The 18,291-nt window shown below is 49.1% G+C and overlaps 6 protein-coding genes across 6 annotated transcripts; 3 read left to right on the top strand and 3 right to left on the bottom strand.

Annotated features, from left to right (window-relative positions):
* Positions 1 to 1,438: 1,438 nt before the first annotated feature.
* On the top strand, positions 1,439 to 2,514 carry BKA67DRAFT_531614 (fructosamine kinase; the record flags this gene model as incomplete). The annotated part of the gene is made up of 3 exons (XM_046099405.1): positions 1,439 to 1,625; positions 1,676 to 2,363; positions 2,421 to 2,514. 3 exons carry the CDS (start codon positions 1,439 to 1,441, stop codon positions 2,512 to 2,514), a joined length of 969 nt encoding a protein of 322 aa, XP_045960570.1.
* Positions 2,515 to 4,948: 2,434 nt separating this feature from the next.
* Positions 4,949 to 6,128, top strand: BKA67DRAFT_551638 (P-loop containing nucleoside triphosphate hydrolase protein). The gene is made up of 3 exons (XM_046101760.1): positions 4,949 to 5,292; positions 5,349 to 5,454; positions 5,563 to 6,128. Exons 1-3 carry the CDS (start codon positions 5,153 to 5,155, stop codon positions 6,088 to 6,090), a joined length of 774 nt encoding a protein of 257 aa, XP_045960569.1. The 5' UTR covers positions 4,949 to 5,152; the 3' UTR covers positions 6,091 to 6,128.
* A 1,636-nt stretch (positions 6,129 to 7,764) lies between these two features.
* On the bottom strand, positions 7,765 to 12,476 carry BKA67DRAFT_152563 (beta transducin-like protein HET-E2C*40). Its single transcript, XM_046095116.1, has 3 exons — positions 10,000 to 12,476; positions 9,486 to 9,952; positions 7,765 to 9,359 (listed from the first exon to the last, which is right to left on the bottom strand). The coding sequence occupies exons 1-3, from the start codon at positions 12,280 to 12,282 to the stop codon at positions 7,871 to 7,873; spliced, it is 4,239 nt and encodes a 1,412-aa protein (XP_045960568.1). The 5' UTR covers positions 12,283 to 12,476; the 3' UTR covers positions 7,765 to 7,870.
* Positions 12,477 to 13,256: 780 nt separating this feature from the next.
* On the bottom strand, positions 13,257 to 13,775 carry BKA67DRAFT_551633 (uncharacterized protein). The gene has a single exon (XM_046101759.1). It carries the CDS (start codon positions 13,743 to 13,745, stop codon positions 13,473 to 13,475), a length of 273 nt encoding a protein of 90 aa, XP_045960567.1. The 5' UTR covers positions 13,746 to 13,775; the 3' UTR covers positions 13,257 to 13,472.
* Positions 13,776 to 13,806: 31 nt separating this feature from the next.
* BKA67DRAFT_672116 (uncharacterized protein) lies at positions 13,807 to 14,218 on the top strand (the record flags this gene model as incomplete). Its single annotated transcript, XM_046108710.1, has 1 exon — positions 13,807 to 14,218. The coding sequence occupies exon 1, from the start codon at positions 13,814 to 13,816 to the stop codon at positions 14,216 to 14,218; it is 405 nt and encodes a 134-aa protein (XP_045960566.1). The 5' UTR covers positions 13,807 to 13,813.
* Positions 14,219 to 15,133: 915 nt separating this feature from the next.
* BKA67DRAFT_531610 (glycoside hydrolase family 15 protein) lies at positions 15,134 to 17,290 on the bottom strand (the record flags this gene model as incomplete). The annotated part of the gene is made up of 4 exons (XM_046099404.1): positions 15,134 to 16,010; positions 16,058 to 16,772; positions 16,887 to 16,988; positions 17,038 to 17,290. The coding sequence occupies 4 exons, from the start codon at positions 17,288 to 17,290 to the stop codon at positions 15,134 to 15,136; spliced, it is 1,947 nt and encodes a 648-aa protein (XP_045960565.1).
* Positions 17,291 to 18,291: the final 1,001 nt, after the last annotated feature.

The raw sequence follows: 18,291 nt of genomic DNA, 5'->3' as shown, positions 1-18,291 counted from the left end.
ATGCAATCCCCTCGCCCAGCCCCATGTCTTAGATAATCTCCCTTTATGCACACTGCATGCGAATTGCGTGTAGACAAACTCAGCTGACTGGTGCATTCCGGCAGCCAGGCTTGATCCGTCACAAGAACGACCTTGGCGGACCGAGTTAGTGGAGCCAAGCTGATCGGTAACCGTTAGCCATGATAAGGTATGCAAGCCGAGGATGCTTATAGTCAGCAGTGAAGCTTGGCTGCAATGTTCTAGACAGCTCTAAAGTAGCTTTGATGCGTGTTGAGTATGGTGGTTAGGACGTAACGCGGCGGCGTGATCTGGTCAGCTTGCATATTGTCTGGCACGTACCTGCTTGGCCCCCGGTGCCGAATTTAGCATTCAATAAACCAACTGCATAAAGCTGAAATGTATGCTCGCGCAAAAGTGAATATATTCGCGAGTTTCCCATGCCCTCGGTCATTCTCGGAATCTTTGCTGGGGCAAACATCGAAAATCCGATCTTCTCATTCGCCGCTGCAAGTAGACTGAATCGTGGCACGGTAACCCATCAGCAATATATAACCATCGAGACAATCACCATTTCAAATTCCGAAGACCCAGGAATTTCAAGTCCAAGAACCATTCAAAATGCCGTCAAAAACGGAAATAAAAGCATGGTGGCGTGCTCAGTGCTTGGTGAGCCAGCCCGTTAGAGCGCCATCAGGCCCTGTGTGTCCCTGCGCAAGCTGTTTCAATGGCGAAGGCCACGTTAAGGTAAGGAAAATAAACCATCCAAGATATGGGAAGCTTGCTGAACACAAATTTATTTTAGGTTTCAAATACAAGGACATTCCTAGAAGTTCCTGTTTCCAGGACGACCAGTTCGCGGCTGAGCATCGAGTCCGACCGGATTCCATTATGTGCTGCAGCTCAACCAACTCCACGAAGCAGCTGGGAAAGGGACTAGAGATTCAACCTTGGATCAGTTTCAAAAATGAGAATAATTACGCAGAGACGAGAATAAAGAGGCGTTTGGAGCAATGTTTGGACAGCAGGTGTCTTGTTGGTTGTTTTTGTGGTTGGCAGGAGTTTTTGAAGAGCCTATACTTTGATTTTTGTAAGGAAGATCTTCAGGGCGTTGTTGCTTTAGGTTTACACTCTAAAAAGGACCCCAATTTAGGTCGTTTTAGGGGACTTGGAACTCCAGAGGACGGGTAACACGCCCCCACCTCCAGGGATGTCCGCCGTAACGTGCCAGTAACGTCATCAGTGGAGCGGCCATAGGGTTATGGATGTATCCTCTTGATGGCTGTTGCCTCACTCGAGCTAATCAACGAATTCTGAGCATCAATTGGCGACGCCTTCAAATACTACTTGTTTGTTCTATCAAACTTGCTAACTGTGCACGTGAATGCCTCCCCCAGCGTCCTTTTAGTCTTAAAGCCATTGCCAGTAGAAGACATTGAGAATGGCGCCTACTGTAGACCCTGCTATTCTCGAGGCCCTGCAGCTCGACCCAGCCGCCAGTAAGATTTCCTCCCACGGAGGCTCTGGCTTTGCTTCTACCTTCAAAATTTCGTCAACCGTTGATGGCAAGGACATGAACTACTTTGTTAAGACCGGCTCGGGAGCAGACTCTGAGATTATGTTCAAAGGTATAAGCCATTGCAGCTTGCTTACTGGAGTTATGGCTAAGCTGCTACAGGCGAGCATGCATCGCTCAATGCCATTCATGATTCAGTGCCAAACTTTTGCCCAAAGTCATATGCGCACGGCGCAATGAAAGAATCCACCGGGAAATTCTTCATGGTTACAGACTTTCTGGAGCTTGGCTCGTTGGCACAGGGCGGTTCCGGGGATTCCTTAGCCAAGAAATTGGCCAAGTTGCATACAACAAAAGCCCCTACACCAGATGGCTTTGACAAACCTATGTTCGGATTTCCAGTCACTACCTGCTGCGGAGCTACACCCCAAGATAATTCATGGAAGGAGTCTTGGGCCGACTTTTACGCCAACAATCGGCTACGCAGTATCTTGAAAGCTGGCATCAAGTCAAACGGATCCGATGCGGAGCTTTCGGATGCTGTAGAGAAGACCGCAGGCCAGGTTGTGCCGAGATTACTAGGAGACGATTGTCTGAAAGGCATAATACCTGTCGTAATCCATGGCGACCTATGGAGCGGCAACCATGGACATGGCAGGATCGCGGGTAGAGGCGGTTCTGAAGACGTAGTCTACGATCCTTCCTCTGTTTACGGCCATTCGGAATACGAGCTCGGCATTATGAGGATGTTTGGCGGTTTTGGCGGTGCTTTCTGGCAGGAATATGAGAGCTTAGTACCAAAGGCTGAACCTAAAGCTGAATATGAAGACAGAGTCGCACTTTATGAGCTGTAAGTCAAATTTAGTGAGCAAAAGCCCTTTGAACATCGACCTGACACCATGTGTAGTTATCACCACTTAAATCATTGGGCAATGTTTGGCGGCGGATATAAAAGTGGTGCCATGAACATCATGAAGAAGCTCATCTCGAAGTACGGCTAGCGGAACAACCAAGGTACAAGGACTGATGCATGCCCCCGGATTTTGCACCACGTATCTCCCAAGGCAATAGCAATAAGCAGACGTCCGAAATAACATCAATACCACTTGCTGGAATCCAGGCAATAAGTCAAATTTTTCTTATCACAATATTCGAAGTCAAAATGCGTATGCGCTCGAAGACATTGTTCTTCGTGGGTTTCTACCAAGATTCCAAAGTCTTGTTCGTCAGAAACATCAAGCCGCCCAAAAACATGGCCCTAAGCTCTCAGCCTCAGTCAAGAAGTGATCGTTAAATATATTTGCAAGTCGTTACCAGTGCAGGAGGTTGTCGCCTACTATGTGATGACGTGAGGTCATGTAAAATATTGTGGCACACATTGATCAGAGTGTGCCTTGTTTAGGGCTGCGCAGACCCCAGCATTCGTCAGGACTCAACCTGTGTAGCCTTGTCGTCGATTACTCACGCATACCTCTAGAGGTAAAAGCGAACTCAGGACCCCATTACCAATTCTTTTCCTGACTTTAGAAACATCCTAGCCGCATCGGTCTTTGATACTCTGTCTTGATTCCTCAATTCTTATAATCATTAGTTTCATTTCACGTTCTGTATCATTCGAGGGTCTCTGCAATAGTTTTAAAGATATTACTATCAAATTCAAACTCGAAAAGGCATGCATGGACAGCATGAGATATGTTACGGGGCATGGCGATTACTAAAGGGACAAAACCTACAGATCCACAATAACCTGGACGTCTACACTAAATGACTCTTACAAAATTACCTGGCAAATAACATCTGCGGATAAGCAACGGCCTCATGGACTATTCCTGACTGGGTACAAAAGAACACACTTGGATTACTTGGATTTTGGAGGGGACGCTGTTAAGACAGGATTCAACCTTCGAATGATGTCCACAAAATCAGACGACTACCACCAGAACCCACTGAGCTATGAAGAATTGTCTGGCTACGGCGACGCCCAAATAAGTGATACATGGGCATACCGAGGAAATTGTGTACCGCAGTCTGCAGCATTCACCCTTGTCTGCGGGAATATAAGGCTATCGTCGAAGTTGGTCGACTGACCGAAGAACTAATTAGCCACTCACAGCCGGAGCAATAGGTCCTCACGTTATATAAAAATTCAGCTGAGGCTCAATTGAGTCTCTTGGACTTCAGTTGTATTTCAGGATTGATAGAGAAGGTCTAAAAAGAGATGGGTATAACCAGTCAATCACCGACCTTTGGCTACCATATAGCGCAACCTTCGATTTCAGGAACATCAAACAGCAAAGCGCAGCATATCCCACATCTCTATCACAGAAAGGGTGTTTATGATTCATCCATCAGTTATCCCTGATCAACGAGTGGCAGTACTTCATTGAAGAATTCCTTTCCAAGAAGCTAACAAAGGTTCCACCCGAGACCAATTGTGTTACCATACAATCTGTGAGGGCCCATCGCCAGAAGTGCTGATGTACAACGCTGGCAAGTTTGACATGGATATATATTCCTATATCGCAAGACAGGTTGCAGATTCCATCACTGGCTTGACCCGCTCGAATGGGGAAGAGGGCTTTAGTATACTAGCCACAGGGGAAGTCCATCAATATGCGATCTGTCTCCAGGTGAACTGGATTTTGATTACACTTCCGGCAACGACCGTATTATTCGCCATCATCTTCTTTGTCTGCACTGTCGTAAAATGCAGCCGGGGAAACCTCCCAGTTTGAAAATCGTCACCTCTGAACTCGGCATTCCACGGGTTCAACGAAACTAGGGCCAAAGCCTGTCACCGTTAATGGAATGGAGAACATAGTAGATTCTACGTTCATTTCTTTTTATCATGACGCTGCCACATATTAGTTGCGACAGAATGATCCACCAATCCGAGTACATTGTGTCTGGGACACCTTTTCAAGAACATGGTATAGAGTTTGCGAAATCGGTTTGGCGTGCTTGGTCATTATCAGCGGCATGGTAGACACAAACCAAGTTCTTAAAGTATTTTCAGCGAATGGTTTAGGTTCCCTGACCTTCCCGCCAAGGTTACAGCAGTACTGCCATGGCGACTAAAATCTATATTGCGACTTGATGTCAGTGCCTGGGTTTTCCTTCTATCTGGATTTCTTCTTCGAGGTATTTTGTGATCTTTTTGATAAATACACTGCAGTGTCTACGAAATCTGCATCGTTCGACAGATATCATATTTTCTTATTCATGAGGAAACGAATAAAAAAAAAGCTGTCAAGATAATTTAGCAGCGGTAGGATATGATTAAATGCTTTGAGTGTTTAATGCCGAGGATTCAGTAGATATGGATTTTTACAAATCACACATTGATGATTCAAATTATTAATTGCTCAGCGTATTATATAATCATAAGCATTGAATACTTTACTAGTTCTTGACTATTCACATGCACCAAGGAATATCAGTCCGGAATTTGTGGGTCAAATCCTCCAGCAGCGTCCGGCTCCGCCAGACGGGCGCCAACGTCAGCCCCCGTTTTAGATCCCTTTCGACTCTCTGACTCAGCGGCGCGTCAGTTGGTAGTAACCCGAAATCACAACGGCCTTGCGTACATCTCATTGCTAAGAAATTCAAACGAAATCGCGAAAGTTTGCGTTCGTCACGATGAGCGACCGCAAGGCAGTCGTCGTGGGGATCAGCGGGGCATCGTCGAGCGGCAAAACCACACTTGCCCGTTTACTCCGCGACATCTTTCCCAACACTTTCATCCTGCACGAAGATGACTTCTACAAGCCCGAAAATGAGTAGGTGATGCAGAAACTCGGTTTTATAGAAGACGAACCCGCTCATGGTCTTGCAGGCTGCCCACGAGGGATGGACTGGTGGACTGGGATTGTGCCGAGTCCATTTCCGTCCCGGACATGACGAGAGCCCTGAAGCACATCCGCGCCGAGGGAACCTTCCCGGTTAGTAGAACCATGAGCACCGCGTCACGCACGGAGCACGGCCGCGCGCCGCCTGGCATGGTGCTGCATGGGAATTTGGACAACGGGCTGACCAAACCGACTCCGCAGCCTTTTGTGGACTCTAAGGAGGACCAGAACTCGGTGGGCAAATGTCCGGTATCAGACTCCAAGATCGCGGAGATGAAGAGAAAGGTGGACGCCTGGACGCAGCCAGGTCAGCCGGGCCACCAAATCCTAACGCAAAGAGGCTTGAAGATCTGCCTGCTGGATGGCTTCCTGCTCTACTCGGAGGAAATGGAGGGTGTCATGGATCTGCTCGATGTGAAGCTGTTCCTCCTCGTTAGCAAGGCTAAGGCTACTCAGCGCCGGGAGGCGAGAGACGGGTACGTGACGCTCGAGGGCTTCTGGGCCGATCCGCCTGGGTACGTGGATAAGATTGTGTGGCCAAACTATGCCGAGGCACACGCCTGGCTGTTCGAAGACGGGAATGTGGAAGGCAAATTGAAGGAAAGCAGCTTGGATGAGAAACACATATTGGCTCAAAAAGGTCAGGGGCTGGACATCGACATGGAGACCTCGTTCGAATGGATAGTTGATACGTTGATAAAGCAGCTTGAGGCACTTGCTAAGAATTGATAGGTGCTATCTGATCCAATCGAGAACTTTTGCTTGAATTTTATGGAACTTGGCTCTTCATCATAAGCTGGAACGTGGTGTTCCACCTGGCAAGGTTGCCATCCCTATAGATCGTCGCAGAGCAGTAGTCCCACGGTCCATTAACCCCTACAATGCCTTTAATATCAAGATTCCAGATTGCCGAATTTAGTACTCTCAAGGCGTCCTTTGTACCCACAATCACGGCATCACGTTCCGGATTGTTGTCTCCGTCGTTAAATACCACCAATGTACAAGAGCCAGCCGTTATTGGCGGTGTCCATGGTATAGAATGTAGGCGCTGCATATCTACGCACCAGTACCCCTGATTTTTAGTATGGACAAGCCACTGTCTCATGCTCTCGCACTCACCCCGCGGAGGCAATGTAGAGTTGCGGAAGTCGGACATGGTAGAGATCTGGCCACAAAAGCCCCTCGAGAGACAGTTGGGACAGCTAGGTAGTATGGTGTGCGCGACGTATGTAGCGTGGTCACGATCGCCCGACACGTCCGTACGTTTGTTGAGGAAGGGTAAGGTCGGATCGGTGTAAAAAGGGTTTTGGATCTAGATCGCAGTAGTCAACAGACAATGGGACGATGCCGGAAATAGGATATGTCGGCCGGGGGAAACAAGGCTTGCTAGGGCTGGGGACAACGTGATGCAAAGGTAGCAGTACCAACGCCTGACATACGAGTGCGGAAAACGGAAGGCATAGAGTTAACTTCATAATGAATATTATTGTGCGGATGGCTTGTCGTTTTGTGCTTGTTCGCTCAGTATCATACGTGGATGAAAAGTCTTACTCCAGCCAGGGCTTCTCGGATTTATAGATGTTTCATCCTGGCTGTCTATTACAGTGATAGAAGTTCACATGGAGCTCAGCTCTGAATCAAACTCTTTAACTTCATGCGTGGTAGTGAAATTTTACCAATGTCATAAAAACTATGTGATATTTAGGGGAAGTCATATGTACTACTACCAAGGCTGTTTATGGTGCTTTGTCACATAAGACACAAGTTGTTCGTAGATTCTGTTTCGGATAGCCATTTCTCTCCACAGAAGAGTTGACGGAGCACGTAACCAATAGGTGGGAGGCGTTTTAAATTATAAATGCATGATAACCACATAACAGAGTTCCATGCCTCGCATTTGCTTAGGGAAATGATGGCAGTGGTGTGTCAAAAGGATTATTTGCAATGTTCAGAGATCAGCACCAAAATGCACTTTTCATTCTTTGTACAGTCTGTCACGTCATTGACTTCCGCTTTGGTGGGCAGATTTTGATGACAAGACAGCCAATTTTGGAGCTTGCCACTTACACAATGCCAGTTAGCGAGAAATGTGGAGTACCTTGATTTCGATACTTCTCATAAGCCTTCTGTTATGCAGTATCATGTGATCTGCTCCGGCCAGCCCCCTACTCTTTAGAAGGATCTTATGGCTTATTAGTCAAAGTTCTTTTCTATTTGTTTCTATGCATACACGTTCTAAATGCGTGATGATAAATGCTATTGTTCAACTTGTGAGAGGGACTACACAAGGATATTAAAGCACTAAGACTCGCTAAACCACGTACAGAATTGGGTTTCCAGACTGTAATATACTATACGATTCTAGAAGCGTTTCGAACTAAAGTTTCTGAGCATAAATTTGTCTAATACCCTGGAACCCTCGATTTGCAAGAAACAAGAAATAATGAGGATAGTGAACTGAGACTTCCCAGTCTTAATAAAGCATTTTGAGTATATCGTCTACGTAGGACTAGCCAAACCGCATAATAATCACCATGCCTGAATCGCAACCCATGGCAATAGTAGAGCTTGAGATAGCGGACGCGGTTGGTCGATACGCTGGAGGTAACCACAGAATCATCCGTCCTTCTAAGGTGATCCAGCTTTTGTCCTGACTGATTCCGTAGTCAACACTTTGTACGCTGGAGTCCGCATAGTCTGATATAGGACGTTGGGCTTGGAAGCTCCTGGCCAAAGGGGTATTGGAAAAATGTAGAATGGAAAAGACTCCGGCATCGGTAAGAATGTGCCCATTGTCAATGTCGAATTTTAGACTTTTGGAAGTGACTCCGATATTAAGCCTCGCCTGCCTCTCGCCCAACTCGGTCGACCAGATGATTATGGTGCCATCGTGCGACGCCGACGCCACGCGCTTGCCGTCCGGCGAGAACGCTACCGAAGTGACCCAATCCGTATGTCCCCCGAGTGTCGCCTGCCTCTCGCCTGGTTCGGCCGACCAGAGGATCACGGTGCCATCGTGCGACGCTGACACTACGCGCTTGCCGTCTGGCGAGAACGCTACCGAAGTGACCCAATCCGTATGCCCCCTAAGCGTCGCCTGCCTCTCGCCTGGCTCGGCCGACCAGAGGATTACGGTGCCATCGTGCGACGCTGACACTACGCGCTTGCCGTCCGGCGAGAACGCCACCGAAGTGACCCCACCTGTATGCCCCCTGAGCGTCGCCTGCCTCTCGCCTGGCTCGGCCAACCAGAGGATCACGGTGCCATCGTGCGACGCTGATGCCACGTGCTTGCCGTCCGGCGAGAACGCTACCGAAGTGGCCTCACCTGTATGCCCCCTGAGCATCGCCTGCCTCTCGCCTGGCTCGGCCGACCAGAGGATTACGGTGCCATCGTGCGACGCTGACACTACGCGCTTGCCGTCCGGCGAGAACGCTACCGAAGTGACCCATTCCGTGTGCCCCTCAAGCGTTTGCCCCCTAAGCGTCGCCTGCCTCTCGCCTGGCTCGGCCGACCAGAGGATTACGGTGCCATCGTGCGACGCTGACACTACGCGCTTGCCGTCCGGCGAGAACGCTACCGAAGTGACCCCACCTGTATGCCCCCTGAGCATCGCCTGCCTCTCGCCTGGCTCGGCCGACCAGAGGATCACGGTGCCATCGTGCGACGCTGACACTACGCGCTTGCCGTCTGGCGAGAACGCTACCGAAGTGACCCAATCCGTATGCCCCCTAAGCGTCGCCTGCCTCTCGCCTGGCTCGGCCGACCAGAGGATTACGGTGCCATCGTGCGACGCTGACGCTACGCGCTTGCCGTCTGGCGAGAACGCCACCGAAGTGACCCCATCCGTGTGCCCCCTGAGCATCGCCTGCCTCTCGCCCGACTCGGCCGACCAGAGGATTACGGTGCCATCGTGTGATGCCGACGCCATACGCTTGCCGTCCGGCGAGAACGCCACCGAAGTGACCCCATCTGTGTGCCCCCTGAGTGTCGCTTGCCTCTCGCCTGGCTCGGCCGACCAGAGGATTATGGTATTATCGTGCGACGCTGACACTACGCGCTTGCCGTCCGGCGAGAACGCCACCGAAGTGACCCCACCTGTATGCCCCCTGAGCATCGCCTGCCTCTCGCCTGGCTCGGCCGACCAGAGGATCACGGTGCCATCGTGCGACGCTGATGCCACGTGCTTGCCGTCCGGCGAGAACGCTACCGAAGTGACCCTACCGGTGTGTCCCCTAAGCGTCGCCTGCCTCTCGCCCGACTCGCCCGACCAGAGGATTGCGGTGCCATCGTGCGACGCCGACGCCACGCGCTTGCCGTCTGGCGAGAATGCCACCGAAGTGACCCAATGCGTGTGTCCCTCTAGCGTCGCTAAGTACGCAGTCCAATCTTCTTCAGTCTGCGGTCGAAGTAGTAGCCGTTGTGGTGCTTCTCGTTCAAACCGTTTTCGCACAATGCTTTGGGTAGGACTAAAAACGAGTATTGCTCCATATATTTGCAGTGGATGTTGCGCAATCAATACACCAAATAATTGCAGGATCCGAATCTCATCATAGATTAGTTCTTGGAATTCTTGCTCTTCCCTGCGACTCTAGTCTATATTAGATTATAACCTTGTTAACACAGAATCAAACATACCTGAATGACTTGAAGGAGTTTTGCCATCGATCGAGCGCCTAACGGCACATTTGTTATCAAACTCAACCCCTCTAACCAATAAAGGAATTTGTCTTGCAGAAATTTATGGGCCATCTTAAGACTGCTAGGATCTTGGATGCACTGCGTCATATCGTGAAAACATCCTTCTATGAGATGATCAACCCAGAACGTGCACAAGTATCGGAGTGGCGCCATAGGGTCCGGCTTTGGGGCATTAAACTCCCCGATTTGGACGCCTGGATGGCGCAAGCCATATATATCTCGTCGGAGATCTCGCGAAAGTGCTTCAATCGACAATTCGAAAATGGATGCGTGTTGTGATTTAATGCCGGAGGAGAAAATGGTATTGACTCCTGGTCCAGTCAGGAAGTCTTTGGCAGACTGGTGGACAAAATACACCACGTCATTACGGATGGTCAGGAAAGAGCCACAAGATTCAACTACCTCTTTCAGCTCTGCGACATCGAACGACTCCGACTTAATAAATATTGTCAACTCATCAAGGCTGAGAGGTCGATAAGTGACCGCTATAGTGCCAAGGATCTTATGACAAATTTCGGCGTCCGTTGACCTATTGAGATGCTGTAACATGCGGTCGTATAGTGAGTTTAGACCTGACGGGTAGCGTTGTAGTTCTTGCATAATATGCCTTCCCCGTACTGAAGAATCTCTTAGCCGCTCACAAACTAATGCCACCCATAGAAAAGTGTCGTCTGCTTTAGACACTAGATATTTAATCAACTCGTTCTTTTGGGCCAAATCAATTCTTTTACGTTGTTGGATCTCGTTCACCTGATGACGAATGTAAACCTTGACTGCAGTAGAGATCGATTCCGCGTTGAGTTCAAGACTGATTCGCACTTTTCGAGTAGTGCCCGCCAAGTCTTCCTCAATTTCAGGCCAATTTCGGCTAGATACCAGGAATTTCGCCTGACCGTTTTGAGATTCGCGAATGATGAGCTCGATAAGTTTGGCTCGATCCGTGGTGCATTCGTCGAGTGCATCAATAACGAAGATCGTCTTGTTTAGCCGGCCAGATTGCATCATGGCGGTGAAGATCCTCGTCAACGCATTCCAGGCATTAACATCCTCGAATAGCTGACGGCCAGCGACTCGCCATTCCTCGTAAAGATTCTTTGCACAGAAGTGATCTTGTATCGCAAGCATGTAAAGTAGGCCACGAAGTACAGCTGTCGCATTATTTAGCCTTGTGTCGGTAGCTTGGCAGAAAAAGTAGGAAACCAAGCAAGCGTCAGCGGAAGCACCACTCATTTCTTCGGTAATACCACATAGCAACATCGTCTTCCCTTTACCAGGGTCCCCTTTTATCCAAAGTAGATGATGATCTTCACCGCTACGCCATCGCTGAAAGTCTTTATTCTCAAGCACCCACCGATACGAATCTTTCAACAGCCCTCCTTTTGTGTATTCAATACGCGATCTGTCATCTCGTGGATCCGATATTCGTAGTTGACTAAGACATTGCGAGATGCTTGCATCCATCTCGGGATCCCGAGAAAGCCTGGTTTGATCTGCATGTTCCTTTCGAAGCCGCCTGAACGCACTCTCTTCACCCTCGCCATAGATTAACGACATGGAAAGACCGAGTAAACCTAGCAAAGAGTAGGCTCTGTCTTCCGCTTTCGATGTTACGCGTTTCAAGGACCATGATATCCGCGTATCAAAATTGAAATCGGATAACGAATCTCCACGAAGAGCGCGGATCGGAACGCGGGTAACCTCGTGGAGCGTCTCCTCTAATGATTGCTTGTCTCCAATATACTGCCATTCTGTGGTGTAGAACTCCACAACTACTGGCGCAACAAGTTCTTGCAGTGTCCATCCTCGAGTGTGCCAGCTGCTCTTTCGAAATTCGGACTCCCACGTCGGTTGTGCTTGTTCGGCAGGTGTGCTACTGTCTCGCGACACATCCGCAAGATATACATAACATTTGTCGGCTTTCTGATACCAGCGAAACATCGAATTGATTGCTTCTGTAAGCTCGACAGCGTTTGTCTTGTCGATGCAGCACGTATCAACCCAGAAATACTCGAGTCCATCGAGTTTGGCCTGCTGACCGCATAATTTTATCTTCGTGTATCCAGCCTTTTTCTTCCCTTTCTTCTCCCTGACTTCTTGGAAAGTGACCTCGTCATCGTCGGCTCCCCATGTGTGTGAGAGTATCGCATAAGGAGGAATATCACGTAAGAGGTCCTTAGTAACAGTCAACTCGCCATCAGCTCTGAGCTGAAGTAACCGCATCGTCACGGTGAGTATAAGAAAAACTGTAAACAGTCGCTTCGAAAGAGTGCGTACACTTGTGGGTGATACTAATCATGATATTCATCGTCCCCTTGAAAGGAGCGGCGCGGGAAGGCATTGTAGCACCAACAGAGAACAGGCAGTCGAGGTGATTGAGGCTGGATCGGGCACCGAAATCTGCCAATGAGACTTGCAGTAGACGGCAGACACGCGCAGACGCGGGGGTTTTTGGACTGACCAATCCCTGACGATCTCAGATTGACCTCTAGTTGAAACCGTATCCTGTACGTTGACACGGTACTGTAGCCATCAAAATGAAGTGATCGTTTACTATCAACCCCCTGAAGTGAAGTGTCTTCCTCTGGTGTCTTGCACGAAAAATGGAGCAGTCAGGATTGAACAGGCCCAGTAAAGAAGTGGTGGACAAGCCCGCGGCTTATGCAAGTCATTATGACGGGTACTAGTCTAACCTTAGAATACTCCAGAGGTAAAATCCATATATCGATCGATCTTGCATTGTCTGTAGTACTTTAGGGAATAGCTACAAAAACCGGCCTTGAGAATGTAATGAAGTTTTTCTTTCTGTTTTTTCGTCTTTTTCTTGGCCGTCGCGTCATCTTGTGCAAGCTGGTGATAGCAGGCCAGATCATTATATGATCATATGGGCAGGCAACAGATCTGCAGGAATGGGCTGTTTCTTAGACTATTCGTTGCTGCGAACTTGTTTGTTTGTACTACTAAATATTTTGCCTACGGTCTGGCAAGGCCATTTTAGGCGAAAGACATTGCATTTGGAAGCTCCACTTATTCTCCACGCAAACAATCCAGAGTAGCCAGTCTAACAGCAAGTTTTCATATGGTGCGCGGCCAAAAATGGACCACTTGATCCAAAATCTTGACAAACAAAGAGGAAGGCGTTTTCGTTACAGACTGTACAGAAGAGGAGTACAGAAGAGGAGTACAGAAGAGGAGTACAGAAGAGGAGTACAGAAGAGGAGCGCGTCGGCTAGCTTGTTCTTGCGCTTGTTGCTGTGGACAGAGATGGTACATGCGACGACATGCGTCCAATAAGGCTACCCCCAGTTGACGCGGCCGAGAGTAGTCGATGCTATGCCTGATTGCGGTGGACTTGGCGCCAGAGAGCGCCATGCGGCTCAAAGTGGGATGCAAGTGGGCTTCTGGGAGGTCCATCAAGAGAAACCAGAATCAGAACCAGAGTCCGAACCAGAGCAGGTCTGAAGGATGTGTTTGAACAATGGACGTATCTTCGCCCATTTTTGGATCGCTTTCATTCTGATTTCATAATTGTACGTACGGAGGCAGAACCGGGGTTGTGCAAAGGCGGGAGGGATCACGATATAACCTACCAACAAAGTCCAGGCAAGCACCTTGGCTGAGATGGCATAACACCAATCCACAGATTGATCATTCTCGGCTAGCATCGTGATGTACAAGTTACACATCCTTCTGGGCGGCAAAGTAGCAGCACCCGTAAAGCTTGTCAAACTACGTTTTTACACCACGCTTGAACATGGCTTCACTCGGACAACTACTTCTTGCTGAGAGCATTCTCTCCGCTATTTTTACAAACACCTGCTATATCAAACCAGCCGACGATAAAATCATCTCAAATACGCGTGAAAAATGTATTTTCAGCACGCACTTCGACGTTACACCTCTTCAAGTCTACCTCGACGTGAAAGATTTCCTCGTCCGCCCTGAGACGACATCTCTAGTTGACGCTGTGAATATTCACAGTAACGTTATAGATATTCACAAAATGGCACATGCTCAACTGCCCGATATTGCACCCTTTTTACTGGACCATGGCACCACAGTTGACTCAAATGGGATACAGGTTGAATCTTGTGTGACAGCGTATTATGTGAATACAATCTCTCTCGGATTTGTGTGGAACACGCTTGAACAAGCCTAAAAGGAAGAAATCATTCAGACGCTCGTCAGTGCAATAAAATAACTACAACAGTATGAGCTGAGCCCATGTGAGAATGTAATTAGTGGTCCGACGACAGGTCACTCGTCGGAGTCATTTCTGTACCTTCTGTAGTTATATGATACACTACTAAGCCTGCTAGGTGTGCTATTTCCAATCCCTATTCTAGATCCAGCAATGGCCACAAATATGGAGTATATGTTTGGGTGCTCAAAGTACTGCTTATCTTGTGGACCACCAGTTTTGATCCCGCGTCCAAATTCAAAAAATGATAATAGATGGCCAGTTTCTGCAGTGGGATGGTCTGGTCCATATTGAACCCAGGGAATCATTATCTGCTTTGTGCATGATCCTATACACAACCGGAGCACTCCACAGCCACCAAACTGCCGATTATGTAGAGGTCAGACACCGTACAGGACACTCAATATGCATACTATGCAGCAGAAGATCAAGCTTCTCGGAAGTGGAGCCCCACTTTACCGCAAGATCACCGCCCTTGGAAGGGACGCGAATGTTTTTGCGGTGCTCATCTACGACAACATCACTTGCGGCCGGATGGAGTTCAGGCGAATGTTGCAAGATCCACTTATTCTTCTGGAAAACAGTCATAAGTAGCCAGTCTGATAGCAAGTATTGATATGGTACATGGCTAAAAATTGACCACTAGACTGGAAATTTTGACAAACAAAGAGGAAGGCATTGTCGTGACGGACGGTATCTAAAATTCATAGTTTCATACATAAGACTGCCACTTCAAGCACAACTTCCATCTCAATATTCTTATTGCTACAACGAGGGTCGAGGAAATCCTTACCAGGTCAAGCCATGTGGCGTGCATTCTTCCTGGTTTAGAGCCCACAACGATTTGCTCCTTCTTTTTGCAAATCACTATTTTCATCGCCATGTGTCAGATTGTGTTAATGTGCCAGAACAACTCGCTGTGATGGTCAAGCTGCGGTTCGGGTCTGACTCCCAGGTAACAGTGCCACTGCTGCTGACAACAATGTACTTATACGAAATGGTCTGCCCGGCGGCCAGATTAACGGTGCCTTGCCACAAGGGGTTGGAAGATGTGTACGCGGAGGCCGACAAAGCAATTGCAGAGGCCGGCGCCCAGCTTCCAAGAGCAGAGATACTGCCTACGACTTTGACGGTGTCACCATAGACGGTTGTCTTCTTAACAGCGAAGGTGACAGCAATAGTGGACTGTGTGGCGCAGGCAGTAGTAGTAGTTGTCGACGCCGAGGTTGTTGCGGTAGTGGTGGCCTGAGTCGTTGTAGTGCCAGAACCACCGCTCGGGGTCTGGCTGGCAGGGAATGTGGCTGGCGTAGCGGCAGAGTAGCTTCCACCGATTGAGGTGGCATAGCATGAGCTAGGAACCGATGTAGCGAGTTTGTTTCCGCCAGCCCAGCTACCCGGAATGACGCCAGCACGGCGTTCAGCGGCAGTAAGAAGAGCGGCATAAGACCAGGTTAGGTCTCGAGCGGAGAGTGGGGTTCCGTTGCTTCGGCTATACTGCTCTGATAGAGATCCATTGCTGGCAGCGTAGGTGGCGACGTTGTTTACAAAGCCGTCGGCATAAGTGGATACGGCGTTGTAAAGGGTGGTGTAAGTGCTTGAGCTAGATGCATAAGTGCCAGCGGTAACCGAGGATGAGAGATCCTTGAAGAAGTTGAGAGAGGTGGATGTGACTGTGATGGAGCCCTGTTGCTTCCACACGTACAAAGCATCATATAGCTGCTCAGCCGCGGCAAGGGTGTTCAAGTACCAGCTTAGCATGGTTAGTCATGATCTGTCAACAAGTGGTTGGTCACTTACGGGTTGCCATTGTAGTAAGTATCCTCGGGGTAACGTCCGCAAGCAGCGGCAGTGCCAGCTCCCTTTCCAGAGTTGATACTGTAGATCGAACGGAACGCATCGACAAAGATCTTGTGGTTAGACAAGGCTCTATCACTGCAAGGCTGGAAGGAGTTCGCATCACAGCCTAGGCTTGCGTCAAAGCCAGAAATGGAAGTGAGGACGGAATTGGCATCTTTTCCTGATCTGCCGTAGTTGTTATTGATGTTGGAGTTGACAAAACCACTGGCAGTCCAGAAGGATTGCTGGAAACAGAGGATTTGCGGTGCAATGGAGTCACAGTAAGAGCAGGAGTCGCCCACAGTGGCGGCAAAGTTGCTGCCTTCAACCAGCGCTCTGTGCTGGGCAGCAATGGTGAAAAAGGAACTGCCTTGGACTTCCTCCCACAGGTCGAAACCAGTCTGGTTCCAGTATTGTGCCACATAGTGAAGATCATTGCGGATGATGGGCCAGACAACGCTGCTGGCTGTGGATGTATAGCCGTTGGCAACCAACCATTTGCCATATGTGATCAATGCAGTTGCGCGGAGGGCTGGTCCGTCTCTTTGAGGACGTCCCCAAGCCCCGGTGTAGGCGCTGAAGTCTGTGTTATACTTCGGCTCACCCAAACCGGTGCCATCAGATAACGAGCCAGACGGGTTAGAGACTGTCTGAAGACGAGCCTGTCCAGTGATGTCTGCCCGATACCAAGTCAGTCATGAATGCGAAAACATGGTCATGCTGCCCTTGAGCCTGGTAGACAGGGTCCCGGCAGCGCGTTATTGCCAACAGCGTGGTCTGGAGTACTCACAGTTGGTAATCTGAGTCTGCAGGTTCGCATCGTAGTTTGCAACGAATCTGTCAACGAGCGCCTTGAACGTCAATGCGGCATCACGTGTCCAGTGGTAGTAGTCTTCAAAAGTGTTAGTGATAGCTAACATCGTTTGTCTGATACTACTCACAGTCAGGGTCAGACTTGGAGGGAGACGCAAGCACAAGTCCGGAGCCGACACCAGAGGCGTGACATCCGCTTGGGCCCAAATTGCAAAGAATTTGAGCGTATGCGATGGGTTCCTCGGTAGCTAAAAAGCTATCGACGTCTCTCTTCTGCAAGTCATTCTCGCGCCTGATGCGAGATGCTTCAGGATCCGGTCGTCCAAAGACAGCCTGTGCAGCATAGCCGCCTAGCAGGAGAAGAGAGCTTAGAGCATGCATGGTGGTAGTAACGATGGCCGTGGAGTTGCTCACGAGTGAAGTAGAGATCTGCGAGACTTCCATTTGAAGTTATATAGACGAGACTCCACGTGGGAGTCCCAGCTTCTGCTATACTGATCTCGGTTCCTTCCGGCTGGTGCGTTTGAAATCAGGGCCTCCAGCTACTCGTGCAGTTGCAAAGGGCCGAATTGAGTTCTCGGATTCCAATGCTCTTATTGGAGCACTATCTATTCGTGCTCTAGATCGCTGGATCAAAGCAGCTTGGAATCCACATCATGCCATGAAGAATTGCTAAGCGAGATGTCAATTCTAGTCTGGTGACAGTTCATGCCCTGGTAAACGTACCACGACAACCCTGTAGACACAACGGCTACTCCAGATAAACTTTGGGTGCCGGAGCTCAGTGCACACTAGGTAGGCGACTTGGACTAGGCGAACGAGAGTCGGGCCGCACGAGTGACATTAGTTTGAATGTATAGTACATGCAGACGGAATTGGCAAGAAAAAGGAAGCACCTCCGCGGGAATGTGGAGTGCATCATCTGGGGCTGTGTGACGTGAGTAGCTGGAGAGCAGACTGTGGCTTGCGGGGAATGCCCGTTGGGGAACACTCCCCGCATTCTTCAGAAGATCACCCCACAGCTCTATAGTCGTGTCAGGAACAGGAGACATCGCCAGTAATTGAAAAGGCACGACTTTGGATGAGAGTTTCCTCTTCCCTACGATTTACACATATTTTGTTACGGTAGTTGAAGACACCGAAAATACTAAGCAAGAGGATCACATTGACTGAATTTGAATTCTCTGAATTGCTTCGCTTTGGCATGCACGGCTTCTTCTTCTTCTTCTTCTTCTTCTTCTACGAACTCCGACCGCCAGAATGCCTAAACTCCGACACTTATATTATCACGAGTATAGATGTGGACCACCAAACTAACCTAGCACGAACCATCTTTTGACAGGTCTAGGCTGTTCATGGTAGGGAATTCGCCAAACGTCGGT

Source organism: Truncatella angustata (genome assembly GCF_020726525.1).
Source record: "Truncatella angustata strain MPI-SDFR-AT-0073 chromosome Unknown BKA67scaffold_2, whole genome shotgun sequence".
Lineage (NCBI taxonomy): Eukaryota > Fungi > Ascomycota > Sordariomycetes > Amphisphaeriales > Sporocadaceae > Truncatella > Truncatella angustata.
This window is presented reverse-complemented; position numbering and strand designations above follow the sequence as displayed.

Coding starts and splice junctions, on each gene's coding strand:
- BKA67DRAFT_551638 (XM_046101760.1), top strand. CDS start 5,153: ATGAGCGACCGCAAGGCAGTCGTCGTGGGGATCAGCGGGGCATCGTCG. Junction 5,293..5,348: donor TTCTACAAGCCCGAAAATGA/GTAGGTGATGCA, acceptor ATGGTCTTGCAG/GCTGCCCACGAGGGATGGAC. Junction 5,455..5,562: donor GCGCCGAGGGAACCTTCCCG/GTTAGTAGAACC, acceptor CCGACTCCGCAG/CCTTTTGTGGACTCTAAGGA.
- BKA67DRAFT_152563 (XM_046095116.1), bottom strand. CDS start 12,282: ATGCGGTTACTTCAGCTCAGAGCTGATGGCGAGTTGACTGTTACTAAG. Junction 9,953..9,999: donor AACTCCTTCAAGTCATTCAG/GTATGTTTGATT, acceptor AATATAGACTAG/AGTCGCAGGGAAGAGCAAGA. Junction 9,360..9,485: donor TCGGCCGAGCCAGGCGAGAG/GCAGGCGATGCT, acceptor GCCAGGCGAGAG/GCAAGCGACACTCAGGGGGC.
- BKA67DRAFT_551633 (XM_046101759.1), bottom strand. CDS start 13,745: ATGTGTAACTTGTACATCACGATGCTAGCCGAGAATGATCAATCTGTG.